Source organism: Delphinus delphis, chromosome 2 (genome assembly GCF_949987515.2).
Source record: "Delphinus delphis chromosome 2, mDelDel1.2, whole genome shotgun sequence".
In the NCBI taxonomy this organism is placed as follows: Eukaryota; Metazoa; Chordata; class Mammalia; order Artiodactyla; family Delphinidae; genus Delphinus; species Delphinus delphis.
The window spans coordinates 126,774,397-126,798,065 of record NC_082684.1 but is presented as its reverse complement, the minus strand read 5'-3'; the positions used below and the strand labels follow the sequence as shown (position 1 = coordinate 126,798,065).

At 50.0% G+C, this 23,669-nt stretch overlaps 1 protein-coding gene across 1 annotated transcript in view; it reads right to left on the bottom strand.

Annotated features, from left to right (window-relative positions):
• Positions 1-23,669, bottom strand: part of TMEM266 (transmembrane protein 266) — a 144,952-nt gene that overhangs the window by 39,542 nt on the left and 81,741 nt on the right. Inside the window, exons 6-8 of the mRNA XM_060005550.1 lie at positions 10,343-10,399; positions 8,804-8,942; positions 6,859-6,974 (exon numbers count right to left, since the gene is read on the bottom strand). Of these exons, the coding sequence (XP_059861533.1) occupies positions 6,859-6,974; positions 8,804-8,942; positions 10,343-10,399 (312 nt within the window). The remainder of the gene's footprint in view (positions 1-6,858; positions 6,975-8,803; positions 8,943-10,342; positions 10,400-23,669) is intronic.

Genomic DNA, 23,669 nt, shown 5'->3' with positions numbered 1-23,669 from the left:
TTTATTTCCATTAGTTTCACCATTGTTGGTAACAATAAAACTCAGGAGACAGTTGCAAACTAATGATTTAGGAGCAGGGTGAAGCTGAATTCGACCTTGGCCCCTTTCCATCCACTGTGAAGATGACTGGTAGTTGGCCATAAATTTAAATTATGGCAAAAGGATAACATAAATTATTCCTCTGATGGCTAATTTTATCAGCTAAATAGTCTTGTCATTAAAGCTATCGGCTGTTTTACAAATCACTGCCCATGTTTAAAAAAAAAAAAATTCACTTCCCACAGTGGGGATCTTGAATAATCCGGGTAACAAAGACTATTGTGCTGAGCTGGGGGGCTTGTGGCCTCTGCAAGAAAAGAGGGGGCTCTCTGGAACGAGTCAGCATCTAGCGACACCCCCAGAGCCAGGATAGAACCCCTTTCCTGCTGCTCGTGACCTGCTGAAGGGGCTGCTGGCCCTCGAAGGACCGTGGAGTGGACACTGCCCCCCACCTGCCTCCAGTGGGAATGCCTATCGCTTAGGGCCCAGGTTATCGTCCTGTTTCTTCAGGAAACAGGCCAGGGAGACTTGCATCATCCCGGAAGGATTAATCATTGTGATGGTACCTCCTGCTAGTGGGAAGCGGGGAATGGAGGTAGAAACATCCTGAGCCTATTAGGTGACTGTGCAGGTGACTGTTTTCTCCTTGGCCACTCAGACTACTTTTGTCAGCATCTGGTGCCTTAGGTGTGACTGTGTAACTGAGTCCTCCCACGAAATGGGGGCAGAAACAATGTCACCGCTTTCAGGCCCGGCCAGTAAAAATCTATGCACAATTCTCTACCCTCCCTTTCTTAATCCCCTGGCTGAAGGGAGAAAACTCCAAACACTTAGAAGAAGAAGGAACCATGACACGGGAAGAGCCTGGAGGCCAGAGTGACTGTGTGGAACAGTGTCCCTTTACCCCCTCCCCAAAGCAATTGCACTGGGCTGCGGTGTGGGTGACAAACACGCTCCTCTTGTGTTCGGCCACTGAGATGTCTGGATTTGTTTAATGGAGCAGTTTGTGTTACTCATTCTAACAGTGACTTGTACGGATGCCCTATTTCTGGTGGAGGAAAATGGACACTGAACTCTGAGTTCCACCCCAGCCCTTCCTTCCATGACAAACAGTGAGACACTGGGCAGGCAGCAGCCTCTCTCAGACTCAGCCTTTCCATCTATAAAAGGATTAATAATACCCAGCCTGCCAACGTTGACCATCAAAGTCAAAATGAGCTAAAACACGTGGCAGCACATTTGCAAATGGTCACCATTATATAAATGATTTAGTATTATTTTTGTTCTCTCTCGTTTTTAACATTTACTGAGAGACTCCAGTGGGCCAGACTTTATATATTACCTGAATTAATCTGATAGTCACAGCATCCTTGTGACGTAAGCCTTGTTTCCTCCATTTTTCCAATGAGGATCCTGAGGTCCAGGGGTTAAGAGGGTTATTGGTGGAGCTGAGGTTAGAATCCCACTTGCTGATTCCCACGGTAAGAGGATGCTCTCCACCTTCCAAGCTGCCCCCGCACGGGACTCTTCTTTCAGAGACCACCGTCTGCCCCAGGTCTAAGGCTGACCTAAGGGGCTCACAGAGTTCCACTGGCCTCCTTGCTGGGCCTCAAGTCACCCTAGACTGAGCCCCACCTCCCTGGGTCTTTTGCCAGTGGTCTCACTGGATGGTGCCGAAGAAGAAGAACTTAACTGGTCCCACAGGGCCCAGCAGGGAAGAGAAACAAACTTCGACCATGAGCTGAGTTGGATCGTATTATTTTGGACCAAAAGTTGTTGCAAGGCTTATAGAGCAAAGAGCAAGTACGATGGGGACTTCAGAGTATGTTTTGGAATCAGAGCAAGGTCCTGGCAGGGATGTACTGAGACCTCAGAAGTGGTTTCTTAAGACAAGTTGGAAGAATATATCACTGCATTGATTTAACCACTGCATCTGAAATAGCTTTGATTTCTGAAGCAGCCAGTACAAAGAAAGAGACAAAAAGTTCATACCATCTCTCTGAAGGGCAGGAACTAGCACCCCACCTCTGGAATCCATCTGTGTACCAGAGAGATGAGTGCCTAAGAAAATTCTGGCTGGACGGGCAGAGAACAAAATCCAGATACAGGGCAAAATAAAAGTGAAAGGACCTTCCAGTCGAAGGACTGTTGAATGCAGGGGTCTGAGGCGACCTGCTTCCACCACAGAAATGAGCCATCTGGAAGAAGGCTGCAGAAGGTCAGCCAGGGCTTGGGAAAGGTGAGACTGACCAACAGTGTCCCCCTCCCTCCCCCGCCCCAACCCTGGCCCCTCTGGGCTCCACTTTCCAGTAGGAATCTGCTAAGGATGAGGTGAGCCAGTAGTCAGGAGAGATGAGGGAATGAGGGAAGCACTGAATCCTGTCTCCCTGTGAAGACCAGAAGGTCAGTGTGATCTGGGGGGAGGAAAGGATTAGAATGAGCTGTAAGAGACCCCTGTTCCATCCTAATCTCCTAACTGGCCTCAGATTCCTCCAACTGCCAAATCCAGGGCCCCCTCATCTATAACACAAGGGAGTTCTGGGGCACCTTGGGCATGGCCTGTGGTGAGAATGAGATGCCATGTGGCACAGAAGATAAAATGTGTGAGATATTCATGCAAGAAGCTAGCAAAGCATGTCACCCAAGAGTCTCCACAGGGTCACAGTAAGAAGCAATTTAAGCTTTCTAAAAAGGCTAAGATGAATTTAAAAAGAGTCACTTTACAGCGGAGAGACCTGACAAACACTACGTCAGCGTCAACATCCACGGTGATGTCATAGTGACAGTATGTACCTTTGATATGATGGGATGAGAATGGCACGGGACCTCTGTCTCCCTCCCCAAAACCCAGAACTCCAATCTAATCACGAGAAAAGCATCAGTCAAATCCCAACAGAGAGACATCCTATAAAATACCTGATCAGAACTCCTCGAAACTGTCAAGGCCATCACAAACAAGGCAAGTCTGAGGAACTTTTATAGCCAAGAGGAGCCCAAGGAGACATGATGATTCAATGTCATGTGGTGTTCTGGATGGGATCCTGGAACAGATCAAGGACATTCGATAAAAACTAAGGAAATCTGAACAACGTGTGGGCCTTGATAATAACATATCAATATTGGTTCATTAATTGTAACAAATGTATGATACTAATGTAAGATGTTAATCATGGGGAAAAGGTGGGGAAAAGGGGTACAGGGTATATGGGAACTCTGTACTATCACCACAATTTTCCTATAAATCTAAAACTGTTCTAAAAAATAAAGTTTATTTTTAAAAATAGCTAAGATGAGTGAAGTGTTGGCAAACAGTTTTACAAATACATGCCAGGGAGAGAGCAAGGTGAACGCAAAGTGAGTGTCTTGTTTAAACTGAGATTCTACACACTTCATTGGAATTTTGGGTACATTTCAATTTCTTAGGTAGCATATACAAATTCAGTTTGGAAATTGCTTCATTAAGCCCTAAGAATTCCTGCTGGGAGAGAGAGAGAGAGCGCGCAAGAGTTTGTGACAAAGATGAACAGAATGACCTGGAATGGGGTTGGGTGGGGCGGGAGTGAGAGCAGCAGCAAGAGACTCTTTGGAAATGCTACTGAGGCAGCTGAGGGCAGCCAGGTTTGTGCCTGCAAGAGAAGAGTTGTCCTCAGGCAGTGGGTTAAAGACACCCTGGTGCACAGTCTAATCAATGTTTTCACCGAGCCCTGAGAAGTGACATGGGTATAAAAATGTCATAGACCATGATCCTTAGCAAGGTGAGCTGGGGAAGAACACCTTTCACAGATAGGACACCTGGATCCACTCCTGGCTCTAAAAGCCCTCTCTTAGCTCTGGGCTCTTGGGCAAGTCACCACTTTTCAATTTTCTTATCTGTAAAATGGGTGTACGTGGAGAAATGGGTGGTTAGTTCCCATAGAGTCACCATTTATCACGTGCCAGGCTTTAGGCTAAGCGATCGCACAGCCATCCTTCAAGGATTGTATTATTATCCCCATTTTTCAGATTAGGAAAACCAAGGTCCACAGAGGTCCCCCTGGTGCCCAAAGCCACAAGTAGCCAAGCTGGCTTTGCACTCAGGTCTGTCCCTAACATCCTAACCATTCCAGGCACTATTCTCTCAAGGGGCCTAGCCATCCCTGACATTCCACGAGCCAGCATTCGCATTTCTTTAAGGGCATTTTTTGCTCAGTCAAGTCCCAAGCCTGGTCTTAAAATCCAGCTGAAAATGAGGTGTCTATTTGCTCCACCCTGTGGAGCGGGCACGGCTCTGGGAGAGCAGCGTTCGTGGTTTCTCTGCAGAACCCAGTGACCCAGCGTGTGGCTCTGGCCAGCCCCTCCCGCCTCCCTGGCAGCCTGCTGGGATTCCAGCCCATCTGGCCCTTTTTTGCTGTCTTAACTAAGATGACAGGCTTCAGGTGTTTTTTAAATTAAAATGGTTTGTTTCTGCTTATCTCTTTTCCAGATGTCACTACGTAGAGGGAATCTGTCTTTATTTATTGGCTCTTTCCTGTGCAGAATCCAAGGGAGTCTCCCTCTGGCCCAGATCCCTGGGAAGGAGGCCACATATAGAGGGTGACGTGAACCGGGACGGCAGGAATGTGGGGTCCCCGGGGGCTCAGGACGGGGTCACAGTGGAAACCAGGAGGGGTGGCCTGCCATCAGCCATGCAGCACGTGGGCTGTTAACGTGGCCATGCATTTATGGAGGGCAGATGCGGCGCTGCGTCTGTGTCTTTCACGTGGCCAAATGCAACGAAGCAGAGCATTCATTTTCCTATGAGACAGCAGACTGAGAGCTGCCTGACCACGCTCTGGCCGGGTCCTGGATGACACTTGAGCTGTCCTCTCCCTGACCCCTCCACCTCCCTCTGCCCCAAGCCCAGGCCGCGTTCCCCTTGGTGGTTCTACCGCCTCTACCGGGCTTCCCGTCTCCACTCCTGCCTCTCCCAACCGTCCTTCAAAGGCTTCCAGAAAGATACACCAAAACCTCAAATCTGAGCAAATCCCCCCGGCCCTGCTTCCAACACTCCAGGCTTCTTCCCTCCCAACTGGATGAAGCCCAAACTCCCTGGTCAGCCCTGCGGCCCTCCCCAAGCCTGCCTCCAAATCCCCCCACTCCCCGCCTCTGCTCACACCCTGAACAGCCTTGATCCCCCCAGCACAATGCCCACTCTCGTGCCTCACCTGTCCCCTCTACCTGGCGCCCTTCTCCAGGGGTCCGTGGCTCAATGTCAGCGCCTCTGGAAACCCGTCCACCCCACCGAGAGCCCCCGACGTGTCCCTGCTGAAGCATGCATTACACGGGCCTGCTGCTGTCTACCATGGGCCTGCTAAATGCCCCGAGTCACCCAGAGCCTCCTGAGGGCAGGGGCCTGTCCTGTGCACACTCCTGGCTGACCAGATGCACAGGTAAGCACGAAGCTGACGCCAACTGCTTCGGGACCGGAGCATCATTCTTCTTCCCAGCCTAGCACTTCTTCCCAGCCTAGACGGCCCCACTCCCGGGACCCCATGGACAATGTGCCCCTGGGGACTGTGTCCCCTGATGGCCCCTCTTGTCACTCATAAGCGTTTTGTGCTGAAGTGAAAGGCCGTGGTGTTCCCCAAGTAGATAAAGAGATAAATGTCCCCGGACAGACATTCCAAGGGGATGACTTGGAAGACGTGGCCTGCGTGTTCCTGTGGGGTAATTCCACACACTCCCCACCCGCTCCAGCGCCTCCTCCAGCCACGAGAGCCTGGGGCTGGGGAGCCAGGAGACCCACACGTAGGGGGTGCTGGGCTGGGGACAAACACGAGTTGGACGAAGCCTGCCCTAGGGGAGCATCCAGCTTAGTGGGAGAAGCAGCTCCAGGTGCGAACAAGCACGGCCCGCGGCAGTGAGTGCCCAGGACCCTTGGAGGCCGACAGCGAGGGCTTCGGGGCTGGGGCCCATCCTCCCACACACGTTCCCACCACCTTGCGAGCTCGTCGCTCTGTGGCATTCCCACCCTGCACGGCTGCTACCAGAACATTCCCTGCACTTGAGGCTATGTTTCTACAGCGCTTTGCAGCCTTGCTGCAGGGCCCTGCTGTCCTCCGACCTCCTGAGCACCCCAGTCCCCTCCCCTAAACTCCTATAGAAGGGGCTGTCTGTCCCACTCACATGGGAGCGGTCCCCTCATCTTAGGGAGGAAAGAACTGAGGGCAAAGAAGTGTGTGACTTGGTTGAAGTCCTGGGGGAGGGAGCAGAGGACTGGGGGGCTGGACCTTGAGAGAAGCCTCTGGATTCCCAGACAGACCCTCTCCGAGCCCCGGTTGCCTGTCCCCCTGGCTCTGCCCAGCACAGCCTTGGAGGGCCCGTCCCTGTCTCTGAGTCTTTGCCAGGGTTCCTAGAGGGCAGAGGGCGACTGCTGAAGCCTCTCTAGTGTGTCTGGGGGTCCTGGGTGGCAACTGGCCCACAGCGGTGCCCAGCAACCTCTGTACACAGAATCCAACCCCTGCTTCAGAGACCGCCGTGCCCAGAAGACCCTGATAACTGAGGGGACGACTCAGCCAGTTCAGGTTGGAGAGCTGACTGGTCACCACGGAGAGATGAAAAGAAGCCTGGCCTTAGAGCCAGGGCAGAGTCCGGGCCTGGCTGGGCTGGGCTGGGCATGAGTGACCTTAGAGACGCGTCTCCCCACTCTGGGCCTCAGGTTCCCATGTGTCTGTGAAGGGGCTGGAGGAGGTCGCTAACCGCAGGGCACCTGCAGCTCTGGCACCCTAGGGGACTTTAGAAACCACTAGGGTCCTCAGCCCTGGACGGAACTGGGCAGAACTGAGAGTGGCCACGCGTTACCCCTTGCTCCTGACAGATCTGCGTCAGTCTCTCCAGCTGCTCGTCCTGGATGACCTTGGCCTTCTCGTACTGCTGGATGACCATCTCCATCTCCACCTTCACAGGCAGGACGTAGGCTGGAAAACAGAGACAGCCCCGTGAACAGCTTGGCAGCGGCAGGGCTTGGTGGGGGAGGGGCTGGTCCCAGCATCCAGCCAGCAGCAGGCTCAGGCCCAGGTGTGGTTCCTGGAAGAACTGGGGCGGGGGCGGTGGTGTCAGGTACCCAACAGCACCCAGAAACTATAAGAGGGCTAGAACCCTAACCCATCACGACTAAGATACCGTTTTTTTTTTTTTCCTTTTCCATAGTGATGGAAGAACCCTTAATTTTGGCTGTGTGCACAGCTGCCTGGTATGAGGACTGTATTTTCCAGTCTCCTTTGCAGCTGTGAGAAGCCATGAGACTACATCCTGCATGACGGGATGCAAGTGCAGGTGTTGTGCAGCGGCTTCCAGAAGCCTTCCTTAAAAGGCACCTGGAGTTGAGGAGGAACTGCAAATATTAGAACCCTCCCACATTGCTGGTGGGAATGAAAAATGGGGTCGCTGCTCTGGAAAACAGGAGTTCTTCAAAATATTCAACAAGGAGTGACCATATGGCCCAGTAATTCCATACCCAGGAACCTAAGAGAAATGAAAACATATGTCCATACAAAAACTTGTACATGAGTGTCCACAGCAGCCCAAAGTGGAAAGAGACTAAATGTCCATCAACTGACAAATGGATAAATAAAATGTGGTATATCTATACAATAGAATACTATTTGACAATAAAAAGGAATAAAGTACTGATGCGTACTACAACAAGTGAAAGATGCCAAACACAACAGACCACATAAATGATTCCACTTATATGAAATGTCCAGAAGAGGCAAATCTATTCAGACAGAAAGTAGATTAGTGGTTGCTTAAGGCTGGAGGGGAATGGGGAGTGACTGCTAATTAATGGGTATGGGTTTCTTTTTGAAGTGATAAGAATGCTCCAAACTTAGATTTTGGTGATGTTTGCTCAATTCTATGAATATACTAAAAAGCATCCAATTGTGTACTTTAAATGTGTGTTTTACGGTGTGTGAACTATATCTCAATAAAGATGTGTAAAAAGAAAAGGCAGCTGGGGCTTTCCTTTTGCTTCTTTATCTTCTTCCTCCCTTCCTTCTTCCTACTGGCTGAAATGAGGATGTGATGGCAGGCACTGAAGCAGCCATCTTGAACCATGAGGGTGACTTTGGAAAGTAGGCTATGTGCAGCAAAGCAACAATACAAGAGGAACCTGGAATCATGACTTCAGAAGCTCCTTATTGGCCCTGGACTGCCTACCTTACTGGCCCAGGCTTTCATGTGGGAGAAATAAGCTTCTGTTTTGTTTTAGTCACTGCTATTCTGAGTCTCTCTTACTCACAGTGGATCCTACTTATAAAAGACATACATTGAGACCCAGAGAGAGAGCCTGGACTCTGGATTACGGGGCCCCATGAGCTCCCAGCCAGTGGCAGCCCCTCAGGGACAGAGCCAAGAGCAGAGCCTGTGCAGATGGGGGAAGCTGAACAGCTAAGGAAACACTGGTGGGCGTCAGGGGTCCTTGGCTTCACTGCTGACTCAGAGCTGGTTTCCTGTGTGACCCTCATCCCTCTTGGCTTCAGTTTCCCCATCTGTGAAATGAGAGGAATGGACTAGATGATCTCCCAGTGCCTTTCCTGCGTGGGCCTTACAAAGCTGGACCTGATCACATCTCAGTTTGATGAGGACTCTGGATTAGGGGCTCCCTGGCAAGATGTCAAACCCCACAGTGTTCACAGGATGGGACATGGGGCTGGGGACCAGGGAGAGGGCACCCCGATAAGGGGATGAGAGACCCCAGAGACCATCCTTCCTGCCTCGAACTCACCCCTTTCGGGCCACTCACCATCGATGACCCTCTTCACCCGCCAGATCCGGAGCATGATGATGAGGCTGATGGCATCCCAGGGGCTCCTGGGCCCGTTAGCCACAGTGGACGCCACCATCGGGGCCAAGGACAGGATGATCACAGCCCCATCAAACACCTGTGAGAGGAGGTGGATTTCAGTGCCCTGGGCCAACTTCCTGAATGTCCTGGAACCAGAGGCCAGGTCAGGCAAAGCAGCTGGTGCTGGCCAGTGATCCCCTGCACCCCCCTCAGAAGTTCACCCCCATCCCTGGCTGCCTCTCGTGACCCTCCTTAGTCTTTAGGGACCTCCCACCCCAGACGTGCCCCTGAGCCCTCTCTCTCCTCCAAGTGACCTCAGCCCATCGCCAGCCTTGGTTCGGATGGCCTTGGGCTGTTCCAAGCTTCTTTTGCGAGCATACGTCTCCGGCATCTTGTCCCTTCTCGGGGTGGGGTTTGCATCCCGTGTCGCAGGTTTCCTGCGCTGGCCTCACTGAATCCCTCACTGGCAGTGGAGGCTGAAGGCAGGCCCCTTACCCCTGGGAAGCAACAGCCTAGAGCCCACATCTCATCTGCATCTGGTGCTGAGTCTCTAACCCTGCATGGAGGCAAAGCTCGGAGAGAAGGGGACCCAGCCTGTGCTTCAGCTCTGGGCCTTGACCTTCCATCTGCCTGTTCCAGCCTGGCCTGGTCTGAGACTTCCACAGGCCAGGCCCCTATGTCTGCTCCCAGCATTTGGCCCAAAGAGGCTAAAAAGTGTGTGTGGTGAGGAATGGGGTGGTGAGGAAGGAGTGGGCAGCAGACACTGACAGCCTTGCCTTGTCCTGTGCACACCAAACTCTGGGGGTCAGCCAGCCTCATCTCCACCCACCACACGCCACCTGCTTTTATACAAAACAAAGCAACCGGTTTGCTCTGCAGAAACCCAGGCTGAGAAACACTTTTATGGTTCCCCCACTCAGCTCTCTGATCATGGGGCCACTTTAGAGTGGATTTGTTTTAAAACACATTTCAAAAGATTTCCAAAATGATTCAAGAATAACTTTTTATGGCATGGACATATAGACACCACCAAATGTAAAACCAATAGCTGGAAGCAGCTGCACAGCACAGGGAGATCAGCTCCGTGGTTCGTGACCACCTAGAGGGGTGGCACAGGGAGGGTGGGAGGGAGACACAAGAGGGAGGGGATATGGGGATATATGTATCTGTGTAGCTGATTCACTTTGTTATGCAGCAGAAACTAACACACCATTGTAAAGCAATTATACTCCAATAAAGATGTTAAAAAAAAAAGAATAACTTTTTAAATTTTGCAGAAAGTCAAGGAGATTTTTTAGACCATTCCTTTGCTGGAAACTTTCTCCGTTCACCCCCCTCCCCACCCACCCAAAGGCACAGCTGAACAGACTCCTGTGTCCAGTGTGGGAAGGAGATGGCCTTTGTTGATGGCTCCCACCCTGGGATGGATGGGACAGTGACATTTCCTGGCTTCCAGGATGGTTGGCTTGGGGGGTGCAGATGGACATTGGTCTTTACCTCTATTTTGTTTTCAATGTAATCCCAGATCCCGAGCACCACTATCCGAAGAACAGTCTGAGAGGAAGTGAGAAAAGAGGTTATGGTTATTGTTCTCCCTCCCCCCTCCTCCCGGCAGAGAGGATTCCAGAGCTCGGAATCAAGGGCTCTGCTTCCTGTTCAATAATGGGAGAAGTCTTCACCATCCCCTAAGTGTTTCTCAGCCCACGCGCTCTCTCCACCCCCGCTTTGAGTGCCCTAGCTCAGGTCTGTGTCACCGCCTGTGCCAGCCCCTGGCTAAGCACCTTCAATGCTCCCATTACATACACATACACTCTGAATCCTTGGAATGATACGCAGGACCCTGCCTCCTTCTCCAGTCATCTGTTGCACTCCTGTCATGTCACAAACCACTTGCAAATCAACAAACATGCAAGCTCTTTCTCCTTTGCCTTGTCTTTGCAAGTGGCTTTGACTCCCCCATTGACTTCCCCCCAACCCCCAATCTCTCTTCTCTCCTTATACAATAATTGGAATTTCAGCATGGCCACCCAGATAAAGACTACATTTCCCAGCCTTCCTTGCATCTGTAGTGGCCATGTGACCAAGTTCTGGCCAATGGCTTATAAGGAGAGAAGCTCTGTGTACCACCTCCTGGTTGTGACCTTTAAGGGATTAGGCTCGTCCTCCTATTTCCCTCTTCCCAAAGACTAGAATGTGGGTGTGTAGGTGTGGTGGGGAGGTGTCTTCAGTTAGGGAGGGCTGGCAACAAGCATGCTGGGCCCCCACCAGCTCCAAGCCACCACGTAAGCCTTAACCCCACCTTGTTTAATTAAGTCCATGTGTTTTTGGTTTTCTTGTTAGAGCATCTTGGCCTGTGTGCTAACCAGCAGGGCCTTTTCCCCTTCCTCTTCTTGGAAAGGGCTTCTCCTTCTGGCCACGGCTCAAATGTCACCTTCATGAAGCTTTTCTACCCTCCCAGGCTCGGTGCCTCTTTCCTGGGTGTTCCTATAGGCCTTGGACCATCAATCACCACCCTCCCTCCCTTGGACTTGATCTTACTCTGTGGTGACTATCTGCCTGATCCCCCAATTCAGGCTCAGGAGACACTGTCTGATTTCTCTCCTTTACCCCTAATCCCTGGCATAGAGTGACACTGAGTGATTACAAGTTGTGAATGAATGAACAAATGCATGCATGTCTGATTCCTTAAAGCCCTCAGGAACTCACTCCAATGCCTCCGCCTTCTGTAGCGGTTTCCTCACCAAGAGTACATCTTTCTCCAAAGAAGATACTTAAAAGCTGGTCTCATAGGACCCTGGTACAATTGTCGTAGGCCCTTCCTTGAACCAAGATGAGAAGTTCACAGTAATTCACACCAGGTGAGGTCCCTGCTCCCACATGCCTATAGTACAAGGCCAGCCATCTGAATGTGGCAAAGCTGTAGAAAGCCTAGGGATCTCTACCCACACTTAAGCCACAAAAAGGCTTGGCTGCTAAAATTTACCTCTTCCCCATAAAGGACTATTCTGAAGAGATGAGAAGGAGGGATGCTGGTGGCGGCCAGCTCTGTCACCATGTTTGATAACACACAGGGACATGTGGCAGCCTGATGCCCATTCCACGTGGCTTCCCAATCTCTCGCTTAACTGCACCACAGCTGCGAGTGGGTGCAGAGAGATCTGGGTTGGGGTCCAATATCTTGAGGTCACAGCTCAGTAATCGGCTGGTTGTGTGGCCTTCGGCAAGTCAAATAACCTCTCTGGGCCTCAGTTTCCCCTTCTGCTAGAGAGATGAGTTAGAAGATACAAATCTTCCAATTCATTATGAGACTAACATTTGCCATCTGGTACATATCAGTAGGTTGCAGAGCCTGGGCCAACCCTCCTCACACATGATTCTCATTTTACTGAAGGGGAAGCTGAAGCTCAGAGAGGTTAAGGAAGCTGCCCAAGGTCACTCAGGCATCGGGAGGTGAGTCGGCCTTTGGACCCAGAGCTGTTTGACTCTGTGTAGTGTACTCAAGCTGCATAAGAACGCCAGATACTGTCCTAGTTTCTTTTGCTGCTGTTCACTCCCTCGAACTGTGCTGACTTTGAAACTCAGTATTTGTCTCCTCTGAAATGATACACCAGCCACATCCACCTCAGAATCCCAATTCTGGGGCTCCCACAGCAAAAAGTCCAGGCTAGCACAGAGAGGAACAGGGCCTGGTCCGGATGTGATACCCGCTTCTCCCCGCCCTGCTATTGCTTCGTCTTTGGAAATTGTGGTCAAATATACAAGCATGAATTATACCATTTGAACCATTTCTAAAAGTGAACCGCGGCATTACGCACATTCACGCTGTTGTGCAATTATCACAACCAACCACCTCCAGAACTTTTTCATCACCGCAAACTGAAACTCTGTGCCCATTAACCATCAACTCCCCCTTCTCACAGCCCCTGGCAACCACCATCTACTTTCCATCTCTATGAATTTGACTCCTCTAGGTTACCTCATTTAAAAGGAATCATCCTGCTTTATAAACAAAGCAGCATTTACTAAAAAGTCAGTGTGGGTATGAGGAAGGGAGCTGGCCAGGCTGAAACTCAGCCAGGAACCCCAGAGAGGGGAGGAGCAGACGGCAGACAGCACCGGCGGGGCCTCTGTGCTCTAGGAAGGGATGGAGGTTGCGTGGGCTTATGGGTCAAGGTGGTACCAGGTAGGCAAGTGGAACAGCGGGAGTACTGGCCACCTATTTGCCTTCCCTCCTTGCTGGCCCATCCACAGGGGACCCACCCTGTGAGGGAGACTTTCCTTCCTAGCCCAGCCCATGGAAACAGAACAGCCAAAAGGCAGCTGTGGAGATGGCTTGGGAAACAGCTCCTGGGCCAGCCTCCCGCTGTAGATGGGAAATGGCCTGGAACTGGCTGTTCCGAGTCAGGGTCAAAGGTGGAATGAGAACCCAGCTCTGAAACACTCCACCCAGGGGTTTTTCCCCTGCAGCATCCTTTGCTGTCCGTGGAGGTAGGGACCTGGCCATGCTGCCCTGCCGTGTCACGGCCCCCAGCACGGGTCTCACCCAGACTGACTAACCCATTGTTGGCCTGTGTGTCTCCATGTGCAGGCAAGGACCCCCTGCTTTAGCAACATCTGGGGATTTTGTTTAAAATGGAGATTCCTGGGCTCTCATGAAGATCCAGGATGTCAGGATCTCTGGGTGCAGGGCCCAGAAATATGCCTTTTTTTAAACAAACTCCCCTGGAGTACCCAACAGAATGGCAGGGATGTGTAAGGTGACAATGCCCTGGGTAAACCCAGGGAGACCACATGCCCAGATGCAAGAAGGAGAAAGAGAGTTAGATCAGGAGTCAAAGGTCAGGTCCCCCTTTTGGGCTCTGACTATCCCTTACTAACCATGGGACATCGGCCGAAGCCCTCAGTCAGCCTGCAGGAAGGCAGAACTAGTGACCCCGTGCTGCCTGCCTCAGCTAGCCAGCTGCTACAAAGCTCCGTTGGAAAGAGCTTTGTTAACAGAACTGCAGGAGGACACTAAGGAGGGGTTATTTTTATCACCCACCCCCACCCCAGGGCCCGCGGCCTTGAAATCCTGCCCCTAAGATTTGCAAAGGGCTTTGAGGGGGGTGGGACTGAGGGACCTGGACCCTCAGCTCCAGCTGCCTCTGTCCCACCTGGGACTAAGGGTTTTCAGCCTCCTTCATTCCAGTCTCACCTTCCAGAGATGAGGATGCTCTGACAATCAAGATAGGCCAGAGTCTTGGCAAAATCTCCAGGATGGCACCATCTATTATTTACTATAATCCAAGCTCTCATGCCATTTTACAGATGCACAAACTGAGGCTGAGAGGGGCAAGTAAACCTTCTGGTCCCCAGGCCCCTCTTCCTTCCCACCCCAGAGGCCTCATCTTTTCCCTCGGCAAGCCCCGCTCTCAGGAGGGACTCCCCTCATTTCTCCCAAGGGAAGGGGCTCAGGCTTCAGGCAGCACGAGGGGAGGATGGGAAGTCCTGACCCTCTGCATCTGCTCCAGGCCCTGCCTCGCTCAGGTGGCAGCAAGGACTCCTGGCCTCCTGCCGCCTGAGGCCTGAGCCCCTCCCCTTAGGGGAATCGGCCTCTTTCCCTGGGATGAGGCCTGATGAGTTTCCTAGGGTTTAGGAACCCTGGGAGATGCAGGCAGAAACACCTGCTCGTCTATCAGACGCCTTTGAGCAAATTTTTCAAAGGCACCCCTTCCCCAAGCAGAGGGAGATCCCCTGGCTCACTGCCTGCTGAGCAGAGTGGGGGCTGGCACCCTTGCTCCCTGCAGAGCCATCCCCAAAGCCGGGCCCGCCAGCCGGGGAAAACGGAGCAGCACACATCTCGCCCTGAGCTTGTGCCCCTGGAAGGCTGCAGCCGGTGGCGTTGGGGAGCGGAGTGCTGCACGGCTTAGGGGAACAGCCTGGCTGAGGAAGACACACGATGGGCAGCAGGCCGCTGGGGGCTGACCCCTGGTACTTCCTCAAGAAGCAGATGTACCTTTGGGCAAGTTTTTGCTGCCAAGACGGCTACAGGCTCCCTCCTCTGCAAGCCCCCGGTTAAACTAGAGAAGCAAAAGGAAGACATGGAGTCCGGGATCCAGCTACAAGGAGAACTTAGGAAATGTGAGGAACGTTTGTGGGGGCTAAAAGCAGTCTTGAACTGGTTTGCAAAAGAAAGGTTTGCTGGATGACATGCACAGGTTGAGGGGTGATTGCAGGCAGCACAAGGGTGCCCCCTGGGGTTAGGCGTTGATAAAACAGGAGTAGAGCCAGCAGCCACCCCTTCCCTCCTTCACCCTCAAGTCTTCCAAATCTGTGCGGAAGAGGATGGTGAATGGAGACTGCCTCCTCCCTAGGGGTCTAAAGATGACCCCCTTCCGAGAGGCAGCAGCTGATATCTCCAGGGACCTGGGCTCCCAGGCACACTGGCTGCACTGTCTCCCGCCATGCTGGGTTCATTTTGGCAGGAGGTTCCCAGCTACCTTAAAAGAATGGGTTCAAGACCCACGGGGTAGAGCACGGTGGTGACAACATGACCAAACGGCAGTGAATTAAGCACTGACATGCCCTGGCTGTGTACTCACTGTGCAGGGGGCACCGTGCTAGGCTTGGGTGACGAAGAGAGAAACTGGAACCCACGTGATGTGCCAGGTTTGTCCCAGAACTCCCTCTGGGCATAGGAACATCTCCACTTCCTCCACCCTGTAACATCTCTCACTGACCCCACGTTCTCCCAAGTTTCTGAAGAGATGCCTCCACTAAACCCACTGCAGTCTGATGCCAGCACCCAACATTCCAGGAAAACTGATCGACCCTGGTTACCAATGACCCCTCAGCAGCTTCAGGTGTGCTGCCGGCTTCCTTGTTCCAGAAGGCCTCCTTTTGTTTCCAGGATCCCACACCCTCTGGGTTCTCCTCCCACCTCCCTGGCTCCACTTTCTCAGTCAGCTTTCCATCCCAGAATTGTTTCCTGGGGCTCCATTTCTTCTCCTCTCACGCTCCCTTATCCCCGGACAATTGCACCCTTGGCTTCAACTCGCACCCGACACCCTGAAGCCCCACCCAGTCCACGACTCCAGCTGAGACCTCCTCCTGCAGCAGTTCCCAGGCTTAGCACAGGGCATCCCCACCCCCTCTTAGGAGGCCAGCCTCCCCCGGAAGTCATGCTCACCCTCACTCTCGCTCGCACGTGCCCCCTCCCCCAGGATGGCCGGTCCCCAAGTCCTGCAGAGTTTAGCTCCTTCAACTCTGTCCAGCTTGTCCCTTCCTCCGTCCCACCTCCACTGCTCTGGGTCAAACCTTTAACCTCTTACAGCTAAATGGCACCTCCTAAATAGTCTCCAAATTCCAGTCTCCCCCCACCTCCGACCGCTGCTGCTTACCAGCTGCCAGAGGGATTTCTCTAAAAGTCCAACTTCATCACCCGCTTCTCTTGCCTGGAGCCTCCTCCCCACTGCCTTCAAAACAAGACCCCCACTCCTGAGCAAGACATGGAGGGCATTTCATGACCTGGCCTGGTCCCCAGGACATCTCTCACCATTCCCTGCTGTAGTCAACAACCAGGCATGCTGTGGTCGCTCACGCTGTCCCTCGTCTGCTCTGTGACTGCTGCCTGAAGGTCCTCTATCCCCACCGTGCACCCAGCACCTCACACATCCGCAAGCAGCCTGCTTTCCCTCTGAGGTCTCCTACTGACTGCAGCAGGAGACTTACGCTCCATTTCCGGTTCTCTCATTACACACGTCCCCTTGGCGGCTTCCCAGTAGACCGCAAACACCTGAGCTGGGCCTGCATCTTGATGGTCAGGGCAGAATCCTCACGCCCAGTACCACCTACAGCACCTGGCAAGGAGTCACTCAAAAATGTGGGCTGAATGAATAAATTAACAAGAGCTTCCATTTATCAAGTCCTTCCTCTGTGCCAGGCTCTGTATTAGGAGCTAGGAGGTTAATTTTACGTGTCAACTTGGCTGGGTCGCAGGGTGCCCAGATATCTGGCCAGACCTCATTTGGGGTGTGTCTGGGAGGGTGTTTCGGATGAGATTAGCATTTGAACTGGAAGAATGAGTAAAAGCTGATTGCCCTCCCCAACGTGAACGGGCCTCACCCTATCCAATCCACCTGATAAAACCAAAAGGCAGAGGGAGGAAGGATTTGCTCTCTCTGCTTGACTGTCTTTGAATTGCAACACTGCAGATTCCGATGTGCACTGAGATGCGCATCATCAGCTCTCCTGGGCCTCCAGCTTTTGCCCCCTACAGATCTGGGGCATTTCTTGACCTCCATCACCACATGAACCAAGAAGTTGTAAATCTCTCTTATTACATAAATATACACATCTAGGTTATATTTGTTGGTTTTGTTTCTCTGGAAAACCTAGACTAATAGAGGGACTTTATACACATTATTTCGTTTCTCACAAAATCCCTCTAAGATGGATATTTTTAACCTCCTCTTACAGACGAGGAAGGCTGATGCTCAGACAAGCTAAGTGACCTCCCCAGGGCCAGACAGCTGGCAGGAGACTGAACCAGGAGGCTCAGAGCCTGGGCCTGGCTTTCCCTCTATGCCACTGGCCCACATGAATGAACTGCCGCCTGGGTGGGAGGACACGCCACGACAGCCAGAAACAGCCAGAAGTGGTGCGAGGCGAGGGCGGAAGAGAGGACTCTGGGCAGGAGAGGAGCAGGGGGTGGCGTCACACGGGCTCAAGGGTCACTGCTCTTAAACCCAAACTGAGTCACGCTGAGATGGAGTGAGTCTGCAGGGCTGTTGCTGTTTATAACAGCAGAAAACGGGGAGAAATCCCACAAGTCCAAGATGAGGGTTAATCTGGGGACATCGTACAATGGCTGCAGCCACTGTATGGCAGGGGATTGCCAAAATGTTAGGATTTGACAAAGCTGGATGGTGGGAACACACGTGTGCATTAAATGGTTCACTATGTTTTTGATGTGTTTCAACTATTTGCTAATTAAAAAAAAACAAAACACTAGGTAGAATCCCAAGCATGTGGTTGTAAAAGTATGTACATGAAAAGACATTTACAAAATATTCACAGACAAAAAGTGCGTTCCAGAATATCAGGTCCACTATAACCCCGTTTTTCTTAAGGAAAAAGTGTGTACGTACACACTTGCGCATTGAAAAAGGCTCACTGGGCGTAAGCCAAGTTAATAGTACTTGTCTGTGGGCGATGAGAATGTCCAGTGACTTGGTCACTGTTGACGTAAACCAAGTTAATAGTGGTTGTCTGTGGGCGATGAGAATGTCCAGTGACTTGGTCACTGTTGACGTAAACCAAGTTAATAGTGGTTGTCTGTGGGTGATGAGAATGTCCAGTGACTTGGTCACTGTCGACGTAAACCAAGTTAATAGTGCTTGTCTGTGGGTGATGAGAATGTCCAGTGACTTGGTCACTGTCGACATAAACCAAGTGAATAGTGGTTGTCTGTGGGCGATTTGTTTTTTCTCGTTTTGTCTTGTCTGTATTTTCTACAATGGGCGGAATTATCTTTGTAAACATGAGGATTATTGTTATACATCAGGGTGATGAGACGGAACCTTGTGCTTATCCAGAGGAGTCACCAGGGACCCAAACTTTGGGTTGTCCGTGTGGTGGCCTCTCAGCTCCTTCTGAATGTCACCCTGACAGCCCGGCATGAGGTCTTGGTCTGTGTCTGAGGCCAAGGGTCACTGAGAATGTGCTTCTTCCCTACTAGGTCCCTCCTCCAGGAGGTAGAAGTATTAGCCCAGCTCTCCCCACTTGCACGGATCAGTTGTTGCTGAGAATGTGGTGTTAAGTGGAATGTTCTGGACCTGGGATTATTTCTAGAATCTCAGAGCTGGAGGGAGGACCTTAAAGGTTACGTTGCATGGCCCAACCACCTTCCAATGATTTTTCATCCCTTGTCTGGTAGCCCAATGAGCTGGTCATCTAGCCTGAGCTTGCAGACTTCCACCAGCGGTGAGCTTGACATTGTCCAAAGCAGTACATTCCAACTTGTTTAGAAAATTCATCTCTATATCCAACTTTCATGCTCCCTAAGATCACTGTCAAGGTCATGGCAAATGAAGAAATGAAAACAAGATTTTGAAAAAGAATTTCTCACATGTTTAATTTATTCATGCCTTCATTGGTGGGTGTCAGATGCCCAGCCCTACGCCAGGTGATGGGGGAGACAGAAGACTATACAGGCACACCTTGGAGATATTGCAGGTTCAGTTCCAGACCACCTCAATAAAGCGAATATTGAGTATGGTAGCTCCTCAGAAAACTAAAAATAGAGTTGCCATATGATCAAGCAATCCCACTCCTGGGCATGTATCCAGACAAAACTATAATGCGAAAAGACACATGCACCCCTATGTTCATAGCAGCACTATTCACAACAGCCAAGACATGGAAGCAACCTAAATGTCCATCAACAGGTGAATGGATGAAGAAGATGTGGTACATGTACACAGTGGAATATTACTCGGCCATAAAAAAGAATGAAATAATGCCATTTTCAGCAACATGGATGGACCTAGAGATTATCATACTAAGCGAAGTCAGAAAGAGAAGGACTAATACCATATGATATCACTTATATGTGGAATCTAAAATACAACACAAATGAACATATCTAGGAAACAGAAACAGATTCACAGACATAGAGAACAGACTTGTGGTTGCCAAGGGGGAGATGGGTGGGGAGGGAAGGATTGGGAGATTGGGATTAGCAGATGCAAACTATTATATATAGGATGGATTAACAACAAGGCCCTATTGTATAGCACAGGGAACTATATTCAATATCCTATGATAGGGGACTTCCCTGGTGGTGCAGTGGTTGAGAATCCGCCTGCCAATGCAGGGGATACGGGTTCGAGCCCTGGTCTGGGAAGATCCCACATGCCGCAGAGCAACTAAGCCCGTGCACCACAACTACTGAGCCTGTGCTCCAGAGCCCGTGGGCCACAACTACAGAGCCCGCGTGCCTAGAGCCTGTGCTCCACAACAAGAGAAGCCACTGCAACGAGAAGCCCGTGCACCACAACGAAGAGTAGCCCCCGCTCGCCGCAACTAGAGAAAGCCCACGCACAGCAACGAAGACCCAACACAGCCAAAAATAGACAAGTAAATAAATAAATTTATTTTAAAAATCCTATGATTGGGGCTTCCCTGGTGGCGCAGTGGTTGGGAGTCCGCCTGCCGATGCAGGGGACACGGGTTCGTGTCCCGGTCCGGGAAGATCCCACATGCCGCGGAGCGGCTGGGCCCGTGAGCCATGGCCGCTGAGCCTGTGCGTCCGGAGCCTGCGCTCCGCAACGGGAGAGGTCACAACAGTGAGAGGCCCGCGAACCGAAAAAAAAAAAAAAATTCCTATGATAAACCATAATGGAAAAGAATATTAAAAAGTATATATATGTATAACTGAATCACTTTGCTGTATAGCAGAAATTAACAAAACACTGTAAATCAACTATACTTCAATAAATTAAAAATATATTTTTAAAAGTGAATATTGCAATAAAGCAAGTCAGGAATTTTTTGATTTCCAGTGCATATAAAAGTTATGTTTACACTACACTGTAGTCTATTAAGTGTGCAATAGCATTATGTCTAAAGAAATAACGTACATACCTTGGTTAAAACATACTTATTGCTAAAAAATGCTAACCATCTGAGTCTTGAGCAAGCTGTAATCTTTTCGCTGTGGAGGATCTTGCCTCGATGTTGATGGCTGCTGACTGATCAGGGCGGTGTTTGCTGAAGGTTGGGTGACTGTGGTGATTTCTTAAAATAAGATAACAAGAAATTCGCTGCTTGGATTGACTCTTCCTTTCATGAATGATTCCTCTGCGGCAGGCAATGCTGTCTGATTGCATTTTACCATAGTAGAACTTCTTTCAAAATTGGAGTCAATCCTCTCAAACCCTGCTGCTGCTTCATCAACTAAGTTTATGCAATATTCTAAATCCTTTGTGGTCGTTTCGGCAATCTTCACCAGCAGTAGATTCCATCTCAGGAAACCACTTTCTTTGCCCACCCATAAGAAGCAACTCCTCACCTATTAAAGTTTCATCATGAGACTGCAGTAATTCAGTCACATCTTCAGGCTCCACTTCTAAGTCTAGCTCTCTTGCTACTTCTACCACATCTGCAGTTATTTCTTCCACTGAAGTCTTGAACCCCTCAAAGTCATCCATGAGGGCTGGCGTCAACCTCTTCCAAACTCCCGTTAATGCTGCTATTTTGACTTCTTCCCATGAATCATGCATGTTCCCAATGGCATCCAAAGTAGTGAATCCTTTCCAGAAGGTTTTCAATTTATTTTGCCCAAATCCATCAGAGGAATCACTATCTGTAGCAGCTAGAGCCTTACAAAATGTATTTCTCAAAGAATAAGACCAAAAAGTCAAAATTACTCCTTGATCCATGGGCTGCAGAATAGATGTTAGCAGGCATGAAAACAACATGAATCTCTTTGTACATCTCCATCAGAGCTCCTGGGTGACCAGGCACATTGCCAGTGAGCAGTAATATGTGGAAAGAAAGTAGGTATCAACAGTGGCCTTAAAATATTCAGTAAACCATACTGTAAAGAGATGTGCTGGCATCCAGGCTTTGTTGTTCCATTTTACAGCACAGGTAGAGCAGACTTAGCATGATTCTTAAGGGCCCTAGGATTTCCAGAATGGTAAATGAGGATTGGCTTCAGCTTAAAGTCACCAGCTGCCTAAGTCCCTAACAAGAGAGTCAGCCTGTCCTTTGAAGCTTTGAAGCCAGCACTGACTTTTCCTCTCTTGCTATGAAAGTTCTAGATGGCATCTTCTTCCGGTAGAAGCCTGTTTCGTCTACATTGAAAGTCCTTTGTTTAGCGTAGCCACCTTCATTCATGATCTTAACTAGATCTTGTGGATAACTCGCTGCCGCTTCTGCATCAGTACTTGCTGCTTCACCAGGTATTTTTACGTAATGGAGATGGCGTCTTTCCATCAACCTCATGAACCAAACTCTGCTAGCTTCCAACTTTTCTTCTGCAGCTTCCTCGCCTCTCTCAGCCTTCACAGAATTAGGGCCTTGCTTTGGAGTAGGCTTTGACTTAAGGGAACGTTGTGGCTGGTTTGATCTTCTATCCAGACCACTACAACTTTCTCCATAGCAGCAGTAAAGCTATTTCCCTTTCTCAGCCTTCGTGTGTTCACTTTTAATTTCCTTCAAGAAAGTTTCCTTTGTATTCGCAACTTGGATAACTGTTTCATGCAGGAGGACTAGTTTCTGGCCTGTCTCTGCTTCTGACATGCCTTCCTCACTAAGCTTCACCATTTCTAGCTTTTGATTTAAAGTGAGAGATGTGTGACTCTTCTTTTCACTTGAACACTTAGAGGCCGTTACGGAGTTATTAACTGGCCTGATTTCAATACTGTGTCTCAGTGAATAGAGAGGCTGAGGGAAGGGAGAGAGACTGGGGAACAGCTGGTGGGTGGAGCAGTCAGAACACACAAAACATTCATCGATTAAATTCACCGTCTTACAAAGGATTCATCTCCAAAATTTACAAGCAGCTCATGCAGCTCAATATCAAGAAAACAAACAACCCAATTCAAAAATGGGCAGAAGACCTAAATAGACATTTCTCCAAAGATTGCCAACAAACACATGAAAGGATGCTCAACATCACTAATCATTAGAGAAATTCAAATCAAAACTACAATGGGGTATCACCTCACCCCAGTCAGAATGGCCATCATCAAAACATCTACAAACAATAAATGCTGGCGAGGGTGTGGAGAAAAGGGAACCCTCTTGCACTGTTGGTGGGAATGTAAATTGATACAGCCACTATGGAGAACAGTATGGAGGTTCCTTAAAAAACTAAAAATAGAGTTGCCATATGACCCAGCAATCCCACTACTGGATATATATCTGGAGAAAAACATGGTCTGAAAGGATAGAGCACCACAAAGTTCTTTGCAGCACTGTTTACAATAGCCAAGACATGGAAGCAACCTAAATTCCATCAACAGATGAATGGATAAAGAAGATGTGGTACATATATACAATGGACTATTACTCGGCCGTTAAAAAGAATGAAATAATGCCATTTTGCAGCAACATGGATGGACCTAGAAATTGTCATACTGAGTAAAGTAAGTGAGATAGAGAAAGAGAAATATCATATGATATTGCTTATATGATACAAGTGAACTTATTTACAAAACAGAAACAGACTCACAGACTTAGAGAACGGAATTTATGGTTACCGGGGGGAAGGGACAGTTAGGGAGTTTGGGATTGACATGTACACACTGCTATGCTTAAAATGGATAACCAACAAGGACCTACTGTATAGCACGGGGAACTCTGCTCAATATTATGTAACAACCTAAATGGTAAAAGAATTTGAAAAAGAATAGATACATGTATATGTATACCTGAATCACTTTGCGGTACACCTGAAACTACCACAACATTGTTAATCAACTATACTCCAACATAAAATAAAAAATAAATTAAAAAAAAGAGAAGCACAACCCTCTTGCCTTCCATCTGATGACTGAGGCTCACCAGGGCCCCCCTGGGAGGAGGGAGCAGGCAGGAGAGGGACCCCTCACAGATCCAGAATCTTGGGGTGGCTGCTGATGTGCACAGATGAGGGAGGTCCTGACTCAGTTTAGTTTGGCAACGGCCCTCGCTTGGCACACAGCACAGGTAACCCAGCAGGCCAGACTCCCTCGAGACCCAGCGCAGCCGACGACAACTTTAAGAGACAGTGCCGGGGAGAACGAGGTGGCCCTAACAGCTGATGTTAAAGGAAACCTTGATCAACTGACAGGTG